Source organism: Amblyomma maculatum, chromosome 8 (genome assembly GCF_055883805.1).
Source record: "Amblyomma maculatum isolate TAMU_Amacu chromosome 8, ASM5588380v1, whole genome shotgun sequence".
In the NCBI taxonomy this organism is placed as follows: domain Eukaryota; kingdom Metazoa; phylum Arthropoda; class Arachnida; order Ixodida; family Ixodidae; genus Amblyomma; species Amblyomma maculatum.
Genome location: NC_139351.1, coordinates 61,738,846 through 61,751,336, shown reverse-complemented (window position 1 = coordinate 61,751,336; position 12,491 = coordinate 61,738,846). Strand labels below are relative to the sequence as shown.

Here is a 12,491-nt window from a genome sequence, read left to right as displayed (position 1 = left end):
AAAGATCACCACGGAACCTCTCCTACACCGCCGAAGCAGAATTGCTGGGCTACCCCCCCCCCCCCCCCCTACGGAGGATATGGCGCAAGCAGATGTTTCAACGCTGCTCATGCCAGCAGCATAACCGACCATCCCACAGCCTTATCGGGAACCCCGACACTTTTATGGCAAGCCTGGGGAAGACGTGGATGACTGGCTCACCCACTACAATCGGGTGAGCAAATACAACCACTGGGATGCGAATACCAAGCTGGCGAATGCGGTATTCTTTCTTGAAGAAACTGCACTAACATGATTTGACAATCATGAAGCATCCCTTACAACCTGGGATCGCTTCATGGAAGAAATGAGAGCGGGATTCGGCGATGCCGATGCTCGAAAAAAGAGCGCAGAACAGACTCTGGCTCAGCGAGCGCAAGTACCGGGGGAGACCTGCACAACTTATATAGAAGAAGTACTCAAGCTATGCAGAATAGTTGATGATCGAATGACAGAAGAAGACAAAGTGGGCCACCTTCTCAAAGGAATAGCGCAAGATGTGCACAACTTTCTCATCTGCAAGGAGGATTTGAATACTACCGCTGATGTAACACGACACTGCCGCACGTTTGAGGGTTTGAAGCGACGCCGTATCATTCCGAAGTTTGGTCGGCTGCCTAATGTGACAACTGTCGCTAGTGTGGATGTGTCTGAAACGACAAGCCTGGCAGATACAATTAGCCAGATCGTCCGCGAAGAGCTTTGGAGGCATCAAGATATTGGGGGCCACGTCAGACCCGTCTACAGTGGCACCTCTTCGCCCATCTTCTACCTGCTATGATCCCTCTGTTACGTCTCCTTCGTACACCCGATGCTCTGCTGCTCATCGTCCGAACATCCAGCCTCTCACCATCAACGCCTACAATAGCGAGCACCCTCGTCCTCCTCGTCGACCACATCCAGAGCATGAAACTTTTAATACAAGCGACGATGAGCCTTATTCATCGAATCAACGTGAGCCGCCAGTGTGTTATGCCTGTGGAATGATCGGCCACATTTCCCGCTTTTGCCGCAACCGTCGTCCGTACCAGCAGTATCGCCGACAGTGGGTGAACTCCCGTACAAGGCTTCCTGCTGACAATGATGATTCATATAGAAGAACACCTGGCCGGAATGAGTACAGAGCATCAGCTAGCCGACAAGAACGCAGAATGGTGCTGAACCGAAACGAATCACCGGCCTCTGACCGTAGCCTGACACCACCATCTCGGCGCCTACGACAATCCCCTTCTCCCCGACGACGGTCGCCACCTCCGGGAAACTAGTGAGTGCGGCCGATGGAGGTGAGGTCGCAAATGATTCTAGCTCACCCATGCCTCTGCCTATTTCGATGTTAAAAAACCGAATTGAAGTGTTGGTGGACGGTGTACGTGCTATGGCGTTGTTGGACACAGGTGCAACTATTTCTATTATAAGTCTCGCTTTTAAAAACTGCCTTGGTCGTAAAATTATGTTTGCTTGGGATAGTGCGACAACATTATGTGGTGTTGGTGGCGAACCGCTTAACCCACTTGGAGTCTGTTCCGTGCATCTTGTTATCGCCGGCCACACATTCCGAACGGAATTCGTAGTACTTACTCGATCAACGTATGACGTAATTCTTGGACTCGATTTTCTGGAGCAATGTGGGGCCACTCTCGACTTTCGCAATGGAGACATTTCTGTGAGCACTCGAATTGAATTTGCTTTGCGTGAAAATTCGCGGACCCATCCTAGCACGCTTTCGGTTTCGGAAGACATAGTCATTCCTGCAATGTCAGCAGAGTTTATAAGAGTTATTAGTTCCAGCTGTGCCAGTGATGCGTTCGACGCTGTGGTTGAACCACTCACCCTCAACTGCGCGAAGAAAAGTATTCTGATTCCCCGCTGCATCATCTCAATCATGAATGGCCATTCTTCTTTGTGGACGACTAACTGCTCTAACGAACCTGTTGTATTACCACGTGGTCTAAAAGTTGCCAACTTTGACGAAGACACTTTTAAATCAGTGGCCGTGCTCAGCACAGACAATTGCCAGCCTACCGCATGCTCAGAAGAAGATGAGACAAAATTTCTTACCATGATTAACAAATCCCTGCCAACAAGTGACCGTCACGGTTTAGTGGAAGTTCTGGCGAAACATACTGCGGCTTTCGATTTCTCTCGGGACTCGCCACCACGGATTCCCATTTCCCGTACTCAGTACCGAATCAATACAGGAACTGCTGATCCAATCCGCAAGAAGCCTTATTGTGTATCCCAATCAGAGCGCCAAACAATCGAAGAACAAGTTCGTGACATGCTGCATAAGGGCGTCATTCAGGAATCGTCTAGTCCGTGGGCTGCCCCTGTGATTCTAGTCAAAAAGAAAGATGGCACATGGCGATTTTGTGTTGATTATCGACGTCTGAATACTGTTACCAAGAAGGACGTGTATCCCCTGCCACGTATTGATGACGCCATTGATTGCTTACATTCCGCCTCCTATTTTTCTTCAGTTGACCTGCGATCATGCTATTGGCAGATCCCCATGCACCCGGAAGATAAAGAAAAGACGACATTCATCACTCCAGACGGGCTGTATGAATTTAATGTGATGCCGTTTGGATTATGTAACGCTCCAGCCACGTTCGAAAGATTCATGGATACAGTTTTGCGCGGGCTGAAGTGGCACATTTTTATGTGTTATTTGGACGATGTAGTGATATTCGGGACAACTTTTCATGAACACAACAGTCGATTAGAGATTGTCTTGGAGTGTATTGAGAAAGCTGGTCTGGTACTCAATTCCAAGAAATGTCGTTTTGGAGAACGCCAGACTGTGGTACTTGGACATCTCATAGACAAGGATGGAATCAGGCCTGATCCGAAAAAGATAGAAGCTGTCACTTGTTTTAAACCGCCGAAATCGTTAAAACAGCTCAGGAGTTTTTTGGAGCTTTGCTCCTATTTTCGGCGTTGTGTTCCGAAGTTTGCTGATCTAGCATATCCCCTTACTTGTCTTCTGCAAAAAGATGTGCCTTTCAAGTGAACTGCCGATTGTGACTCCGCCTTTCGTCAGTTAAAGTTTATTTTGACATCAGGACCAGTACTATGCCACTTCTGTCCATCAGCTCCAACAGAACTTCACACTGACGCCAGCGCAGTTGGAATTGGTGCTGTGCTCATACAGCGCCACAATGGCGATGAACATGTCGTTGCGCATGCAAGTCGTTCTTTGAGCAAGGCTGAGCGTAATTACACAGTAACTGAACAGGAATGCTTAGCTGTTGTATTCGGTGTGCAACGGTTTAGGTCATATCTTTATGGATGTGCATTTAAAATTGTGACGGACCATCATTCCTTATGTTAGCTTGTAAACCTTCGTGACCCCTGTGGACGCCTTGCGCGGTGGGCTTTGCGCCTTCAAAAATTCAATTTTACTGTGTCTTTTAAGAGTGGTCGTAAGCACGGTGATGCTGACTGCTTGTCACGGTTGCCACTTGAAACTACTGATTGCGACAATGAGGTCTTGGATGAATATATAGCTGCTATCTCTACAAGTTTCCCTGATGTTGGTGAATTCAAGATTGCGCAGCGGCACGACAACGAGTTGGCGCCGCTTTTTGAGGTAGCAAAATTCCGGAAACCCTACGACCTCATTCTGCATTCGTGACGGTGTACTATACAGGAAGAACTACTCGTCAGTAGGTGCGCGGCTTCTTCTGGTAGTTCCTACAAGTCTTAGGTGTCAGGTTCTTCGAGTAATGCACGACGATGCCACAGCTGGACACTTGGGTTTCGCAAGGACATTGCACAGGACTAAGGAACGTTTTTATTGGCCGAAGATGCGTCAAACTACTCAACGTTATGTGGCCAGCTGCCTCCAGTGCCAGCGTTTCAGGCACCCAACCTGCTCACCGCCGGGTCATCTTCAGCCTATAACGCCACCACGAACCCCATTCGAACAGGTGGGAATTGATCTTCTAGGACCGTTTCCCCGTTCCTCCAACAGAAACCGCTGGGTCATAGTGTGCGTAGACTACCTTACGCGGTACTGTGAAACTGCTGCTATACCGTCAGCCATTGCTTCTGATGTCTCGGCGTTCCTCCTACGGTCCATCATTCTTCGACATGGGCCTCCTCGTATGTTAATAAGCGATCGTGGCCGACAGTTTACGGCAGAAGTTGTAGAAGAACTTCTTCACCTCTGCTCATCCCATTTTCGCCATTCAACTCTTTACCACCCACAAACAAACGGTCTTACCGAACGCACTAATCGGACGCTTAGCAATATGATCGCAATGTATGTCGACTCCCGCCACAAAAACTGGGATGAAGTCCTTCCGTTTATAACATACGCATTTAACACTGTTAAACACGAAACGACAGGCTACAGTCCGTTTTTTCTCCTCTATGCACGACCTCCACGAAGCACTTTGGACACGTTTCTGCCTTTCTCACTCCCTGCTGAAACTTCACTAGCGCATACTCCCTCTTTGGATGAAGAAGCTCGTCGACTCTCTAGACTTCGCACTCTAGCCTCTCAGGAACGCTACAAGCAACGCTACGACAAGCGTCATCAAGATGTTAATTATGTCCCTGGTGACTTGGTGTGGCTTTGGACGCCGTTGCGTAAGCGCGGCTTGTGCCAGAAACTGTTGCACCACTATACTGGCCCTTTCGTTGTATATGGAACGCCTCAGCGTAGTAAACTTTGTAGTCTCTCGCGTGACCACCCAAGGGCGTCGTTCTCGGAAGACTCAAGTAGTCCACGTGGGCCGCATGAAGCCCTTCTATCAACGTGACGAACCTTGACTCGCCCGGCGGGCATCGTCTGCGAAGGGGGCAGTGTCACGCACTTCCCGCGGTCCTTACTGAAGGAAGATGAGGTTTGGCGGGATAAGCAGAAGAGGAGGAAGCTGGTTCTGCCCCGCTCTGGTGTGCAATTCTCTAGCGCATCCTAAGATCTGTCTAAATAAACGTCGTAACAATATGTTCTGCCCAACTCGATAGCTAAAATGAGACTTTCGTGGTGGAACTTTGAGATAAAACATTTTTCTCACTTAAACTTTTAATAGCGCCGGAATAATCTGAAACCGATAAGAACAAATTCGCGCCGGGAGCAGCCTATCAGTGCTTCACTCTGCCTCTCGTGATGTGAACCGCAACTATGAAATTTTTCAAAAGGCTCATTTTCTGACATGAGTATAAAGAACTGGAGCAAATGTTTTAGAATTGTTCTTCGCCGACTGAGGTAAAATAACTCATTTTATTTCAATGTCACCGGGGATTAGTGGATTTTAGGTTGTTTCCACCTGTATTATTTGTAAAAAAAATTGCATTTACTCTAGGGTTCCAAAACGACAGACGCGTTTTTAGATAGTAAACGGCAGAGAGGTTGGCCGGAATGACTAAAATCTGGCCTGCAACTCTGTCCTGGGGAAGGGGAAGAGAAGAAAGCAAATCATGGTAGGTGACGAATTGGCAGAACACATATGAAAATATATACAGGCACAGCAACTTCTGTTACATGCGCGAGTCGAGTTCGGTGTCGCACAAACACCAGAGAGCCCGTATTGCCTGGACCCCCTTCCCCTTGTCTTGCAAGCGCCCAACAGCAACTCCTCCGAAAGAGGCATCTTGTCCAAACGCTCCAAGGAATCTGCTAGCACTTTCGTCACCGCGCATGCACTGGGCCTCGGACCCCTGTGATAACCCCTGTGATGTCTCTGTGATGCCATAATTTGAATATTCTAGGGAGTCCGCCTATGTTATTAAATGCAGATACCTTCGTTTTTAAGCCACGTTTAAATAAAGTTTATGTAGCAAGTATTCATGACGGCGCGGAATTTCATGCGGAGCATAAAATTACAGTCTTCTATCGAGTCTACTTAGATGGATATTTAAGGCGCCTGCTTAGCCCAGTCAGCTTTCATAGTATTCTTCATACAGTTCGTCAGAAGACACGTGGAATCCGCTTTGGAAAAGGGCAGACCTATTTGGAGACCATGACGGAGGGTAATCTTTGATTCAGCATCAGCCTATTCCTTTCATCGAAACCGCAGTGCGCAGGGATCCATTTAGACATTATCCTGCAGCCTTGCGATCGAACAGATGTGGAGAACTCCATAATTTTGAGTGCCACAAACTGGCAGTGGTTACAACGTCAATTAGCGCAACGTTCAAGTTGGGCTGAGGACGCCTAACTGCAGAAAGTACGACTGAAATTATGGTGGGTAGTATCTCTTTCCGGCTTAGTCATATAAACAGAGCGGCCGTTGAGATTGCTCACAATTCACAGGTACTGCCAGCCACCCCCAAGTCGTCAAATATATCAAGAGTAGTATCATGGAGGACATTATCGTAAGCCGCCTTTTTATATAATTAGAGAGCAGCTACTAATTGACGGTGACACTTTTCGTGTTCTACTGTCGTCACAAGGTCGCTGACGCTGTCGATGGAAGAGCGTCCCCGAAGAAATCCAGTCGTAATATTCGGATAAAAACCATTAGGATCTTAGTCTGGGCAAGTGGGTTCCACAACGTTAAAAAAAAACAACAACATTACTATCTAGAAAATATTGATGTCTCGTCAGCACCATTCGATCTATAATGTTTCGAGCATAGCTTGCTAGGGCAAATCACCGATATGACGTAAGACCGAAATGAGGATTTCCGGGCTAAAAAGGAGCAACCAGGCGACTAATTTCCAGGACTTTAGGAACAGTACTACAAGACCACATGCCACTGAAGTAATTATCTAGCGCATTCAACCATCGTTGCGTAGTAATTGAACGCAAGATGTCTTGAATAACTTGGCCCGAAAAGTAGCTACCTCCAGATGTGATTATTTTGGCAGGGAGCGCCTTGATGAAGAATGATGCTGTGTAAAAGGAAGTCAGTGATACTTTAAGCGCTGCCTGTGGATAAATCATTTCTGATGGCGTAGCGTGTCGCTTAATCGGCTGCCACTGCGATTGATTTCTGACCTAATCTTGATGTCGGGAATGGGCCAGCAAAACGAGCCATACATGATAACACAGTTCTAAGGGTGCGTCCATAGGGTTGAAGACGACCAGCTGGTTGACTCGATGTCTGTTCCTACGCTAGCAATATAGCAGGGAAACGTTGTACGAAGCGTAACAATTAATTTTTGTCGGGCACTCCTAACCAGTCAGATAGTCGTGAGCAGTGATAAGAAATGAGGCCTATTTTATGCTATTTTGATATGCGCGTAAAAATCAAGCGCAGAACTCTTAAACTCGGTCCTGAAGGTTATTAATGCGAAAGGATTAATTGCTTCTGCCTTGCTCATTGCCTTCCATTTTTTTTCTTAACCGCTCACTCCTCTATTTGTGCCACCATTAGCTCATATATTCTCATTAAAATTCTGTCTTGATTCCCTACATCCTGTGAAAACACACGCTACACAGATAGAAAGCCCCCCCCCCCCCCCTTTAAGTAATACATAGGAAATTCCCTACCATGGCCTCGACTGTCTTCAGATCCTGAGGTCCCTGGATGTTCTGTGTATGCCTGCCCCTTTCTTAACAAACAACTATACATGCTCATAGCCTTCTACTCAACGACTTTCCGTATCGTTACGTCATACAACCTGCTCACGAATCAATGCCCTGTAGTGGCACCTGTCTTATGGGACCTGCCTAAGTCCCACTCGTGTTTTCTCGCTCACAAATCGACAGCGTCTCATTTGTTGTTTTATAGCGGGCCTTCTGACGCTGTGGCGTATAAAGATACAAACCGCCGCCTGTTTCTTTCCTCAGAATGAAAATCTGTTTCATTTCAGCGTCACATGCAGAATGCCGAGAGAGAAGGGAAAATAGTCTTCCAGATGCAGTTGGAGACGTAAACCTTACTGTGACACAACTGGGTAAAGCACTAGTGATGATCAAGTACTAGGCCAGAATATAAATCGCCGAGAAATCTTTAGAGGAAGGTGATAATAATACCAATTTAGCCGGACGCGAAAGCGCAGTATCTGTCAAACCTTTTTTATGGACTTCTGACCGCGCCGAAAGGGAATGGAGAAACAGGGGTGTCAAGGTGCAAAGTGGTAAAGAGGAGCTGTAGTAAAGGGATTCGGAGTAATTTCAAAAACTTTGGAATCTTTAACGTGGCTAGCCTGCCAACGGAGTTTGTACCAATTGTAGGCCGTCCTTTCACCTGCCACCGCTTCGGTGGCGAACGATGGCTCCTGCGACGCGCCTCTTGCTCTTTCTTCTTTTTTATTTCGTTGTTCTCCATTTTTACCTCTTTGAGTGAGTGAGTGAATCAACTTTATTGTCCTACCGAAAATAACTCTTTCCTACCCCAGACCCTCCCCTCTAGAGCAGACGCGCCTTAAGGCAGGTGGGAATCCGCTTCAGACGTCAGCCAAGATCTCTTGGATCCCGACGACCTCTTCAGCCACGCGAACCGATAGCAGCTGGTGTTCTGGGGCTGGGCATTTCAGCAAAGCCTCCCAGGCTTTTCTATTATCAAACGTGTTGGCCCAGCTACAAAGCCAGTAAAGGGCCGTGCATTTTATTTCCCTTCTTCAACAGTCGAAAGAACAACAATGTTCACTGACATCGCACAGCACAGTAAAGCATCTTCGTTCACATCGAAACGCAACCACTGGCGGCCGGGACAGGACCCGGGTAGTCCGGCACATTAGTCGAGCTAATTAACCGCTGCACCGCTGTGGTGGGTTGGAGCAAAAACAAAGTTAGATAGTATAAAACTTAGGTAACATGTAGATCACGTTGTCAAATTAGGAAGATACATAATGAGTTGAGAGTGGCTGCTTAACGGTACTTTACCATTTATCATCCACAATAGGTCCCGGTGTGAGATATTGCCCAGGGATCAGATATAGGAGTGCTGTATAATTTTGTCAGTAACGCCAATGAGAACACGTTTACAGAATATCTTTACACGTGTTTAAACGTTTACACGTTTACAGAATCTTTTAATATGCGGTTTGGATAGCGTGAGGAAAAATTATAATTGTGGGATGGAGTTACAGGGAGAAGCGTTTGCTGATGAAAGATTGGCTTTGTGTGGGTGTCAGATATAGCATTCGTCATTACGCGTAATGTTTTTGTAACCTAAATATAATGTTAGTTGCTGTTGCATTTCCGCCGATGAGAAAACAGTAACTCAAAAAGAATGTAAGAATGAATTATGGTGTTGCAGTTTATTCATTTGAGGCTAATGAAACCGTAGCCACGATATTAAAGCAATTTCGTGAGCGAATGTCAAAGGGTTGTATATGATATGCGGATTGCATTGACTAGTCTCGTGATATATGAATCCTAGGCTGCTTAGATGCGATGTTATCTTAATATTATGGGAGCCAATAAATAAATTGATCTCTGTATCGATGATTTTCTTTCGAGGACGATATAATAAAGCTATAGTACTGGATGCGTCAAAAATCAATGACTTTGAAACGGTACAGTGGTTTAAAAAATCGAGCGCCTTATTAGCTTTGTCTTGCAGATGAGGCAAGCGTGGGATCGGGGAGCGCGAAGTAGAGTGATCCTCAATAATAGAACAAGCAAACGTGTCGACGATGGTTATGTCGTAAATGCAAACTTAAACATTATCATACCGCGTCTCCCGTCAACTGCAGTGAAATGGAATTGAAAATTTCCTTAGGTCACAAAAGGCAAAATGTCGAGTATCAGTGCTAGAGGAAGGTTTTATCGGTATCGTCTCATGGCCTGACGAAAATGTCTTGCAAGCTCATCGCACCTGCAGTGCTAACATGTTCGCATAGATAATTGTAAGGATCTTAAAGAAACGTTGGTGCTGATAATAGGTTTATAAACACTTGTGATATCTGCGGTGCTAATAACGGAGCCAGTAGCGTAGCTGCGGGCGGCGTTTATCGCACCGATGCAGAAGAAGCACGCATGCATCTGGCGCTCACATAATCAGAGAGATCACGCGGGGTGGTTACTAGAGCACAGATGAGGGTGACATGCGTGCTTTTAATGTTGCGTTTCAGAACCAAAAAGTCACTTTCTTATAATCTAAAAGTAAAAAAAGATTTGGAATATAATCGAAGTTTTGTCAGACTAAAAGGCGATCGTCAAAAATCTGTCAACAGAGTGCTATATTGCCTGTCGTACAAAAACTGCTGGCGCTGCACCAACTACTGACATCTCTAAGGATAAACTGAATCAGACAATAAAAATAGTCTCATGGTCAAAGTTCTATGATAGGAAACTTAACTTCGGCCCTTACCTAGATTTAGTGTAAAGTCTGTTTTGAAAAAACAAATGGAAATAGCCTGAAAGTAAGTTTGTGCAGAACCAAGATGAGCGTCAAAGCCAGCTGCGCGTTTAGACGCTTTCTAAGCAACTGAAGTCAAGGCAGGGTAAGTAGTGTATGCCTTTGAGGATTCTGTTTCGTGCACACATTAAAACCAGGCTCAGCATGAAACGTCAAGAAAATAAGTTAGCAACATTCAAAATTTTTCATGACAGGTATATGCAACCAGCTTGTTTATCGGTTTCTTCATCGGGAAAGTGGATACATAATCCTTGGCTGTGAAAACGAAGGTCTGTTTGCAATTGCATCAAATATTGCTTACATATTCGAATGCAGGTGAAAGATGTGTGGATTCATGTAGTTGTTTGGTGAAAACAACTCCATCAGGCATCGAACTCATCTCAATACTTATTGTGAAATCTGGAAAATCCCTCAGTCTTAAGGAGATAACGAATAGATTCTGCAGAGCTATAATGGACCGCAACAATATAACTGAAGTCATGCTTGAGCGAGTATTAGGAGTAATCGTGGAGGTATGCAAACGTTGCACGGGAGTACACCTTTCTTGGGCAGATTATTTCTAGATAGAGACTCTGTGCCGTGTGATTATGATAAAAACTGACTATCTTGTTTGTTCGAAAATAAGCGTCATTTGAATGGCTGTTTGGAAACAAAATGTTTATTATCGATTAAACTGGAGACTTGGAAATCGCACTCGTTGCCACAACTTTGTCAAAGGAGCTTCATTCGCTTTATGTGCAGCAACAGTCCTCCGGCTACGAAGGTCTCGATGTGATATCATTGATCATTTTTCGAATAGTAGGTGGCAAGTGCGTTTCATCTATGCGTGCATCGATTATTGCAAGCAGGCACATGTTCTTCAGTGTCGGTTATAGTAAGTGCAGCACGTGCAGATCCGTCAGATTCTCCACCGTGCCCTCCGCATTGTCTGGCGGGGAAAAGCCACCGAAGATGAACACATGTTCACCGACAATGAAGCAGCCATGTTCGCACCTTGCAGACGGGCCTGATCCATATGGTTTCACTTCGGTCCAGCGCCTTGTGTCGGGGTTGTACTTGTGCATGTCTGCAAAGAACGTGCACCGTAGTGGGTTGCACCCTCCAAAAATATACAGCTCTCCGTCATGTGTGAAGACTGAATGCCCTTGCCTAGCCTCGGGGGTCACGCCTTGTACTTGCTGGCGCACCCAGGTAGCGGTCGTTGTTTCTAAATAGTATACAGACTTGTCGCAGACTAAATCATCGTCCTGATCAGAAATTGCACTGCCGGCGCGCCAATGATACACCCTGGTACCTATGACAGACGGGGCAGAGCTGAGCCCAATAGGCGCCTCTCCGCTGGTGGTGAGAAGATGCCAGTGCATGGTGTCCAGGTCAAGGAAATGCAACTCTTGCGAACTGTCCCAGACGTCAAATATATACATCCTACCATCCAACACGCAAGCACAGCTGCTGCTAAGAGAAGTCGGCACATGACCTGACACCTTCGGACGACTCCAAGACATAGTGGTGGTGTCGAAGCAATAGAGGGTGTTCTGGGATGGCGCGCTATCAGGGCCTTCCCACACGTACGCGCACTGTTCGCATGCCACAGCTACAAAGTCGTAGCGCAGAATGTCGTTTGGGTTGCTGAGCAGGGACAAAGTTGTCGGCGTGGTAACCCACTGGTACGATGCTGTGTCAAATATTGACACATGGACGTCGTTCCTTGAGTCTCCAGTCCGTGGGTTGTAGGCCCTGTAGAAGGAGTATGCCCTACCGTTGATGAAGACTGCATTTCGAAGAATCCGTTCTGGAACGCCTCCCAGCCGCGTTGTCCACATCTCGCAGACGCGTTAAGTATCCTCAGAATTTAGGCTTCATAATAGGAGCGATGACGGCGATGTCTTGATGTTTCTTTCTGGAGCAGTGAAATAATGGTCGGTCTTGGAAATGGCTTGCCCAATACTCGGGGAAGGAATCACGTGCAAATACAGTTGACAATACGAAGGACGGCCGTGGATGGCACTACAGCGTTTTTGCGCTCGGCTGCGAGGGAAACAGGGTGAGAGTGAAATGCCTTCTTGATTTCGGAAAGGCGTAGAAGAATGAGTTGGGCTGGTTATACGATATTAAGTATGGCGATAGTAATCGCTTTGTTGTCAATTCCCCTGTGACAGCGCTTTCAATATATGATGCGCACTTTCACGA

The 12,491-nt window shown here is 46.4% G+C and overlaps 1 protein-coding gene across 1 annotated transcript; it reads right to left on the bottom strand.

The window, feature by feature from the left end:
- Nucleotides 1-11,170: 11,170 nt before the first annotated feature.
- On the bottom strand, nt 11,171-12,124 carry LOC146181263 (kelch domain-containing protein 3-like). The gene has a single exon (XM_084575745.1). The coding sequence runs from the start codon at nt 12,122-12,124 to the stop codon at nt 11,171-11,173; it is 954 nt and encodes a 317-aa protein (XP_084431871.1).
- Between the last annotated feature and the right edge of the window lie 367 nt (nt 12,125-12,491).

Bases quoted from the DNA above. Each gene is read 5' to 3' on its own strand.
- LOC146181263 (XM_084575745.1), bottom strand. From the start codon at position 12,124: ATGTGGACAACGCGGCTGGGAGGCGTTCCAGAACGGATTCTTCGAAAT.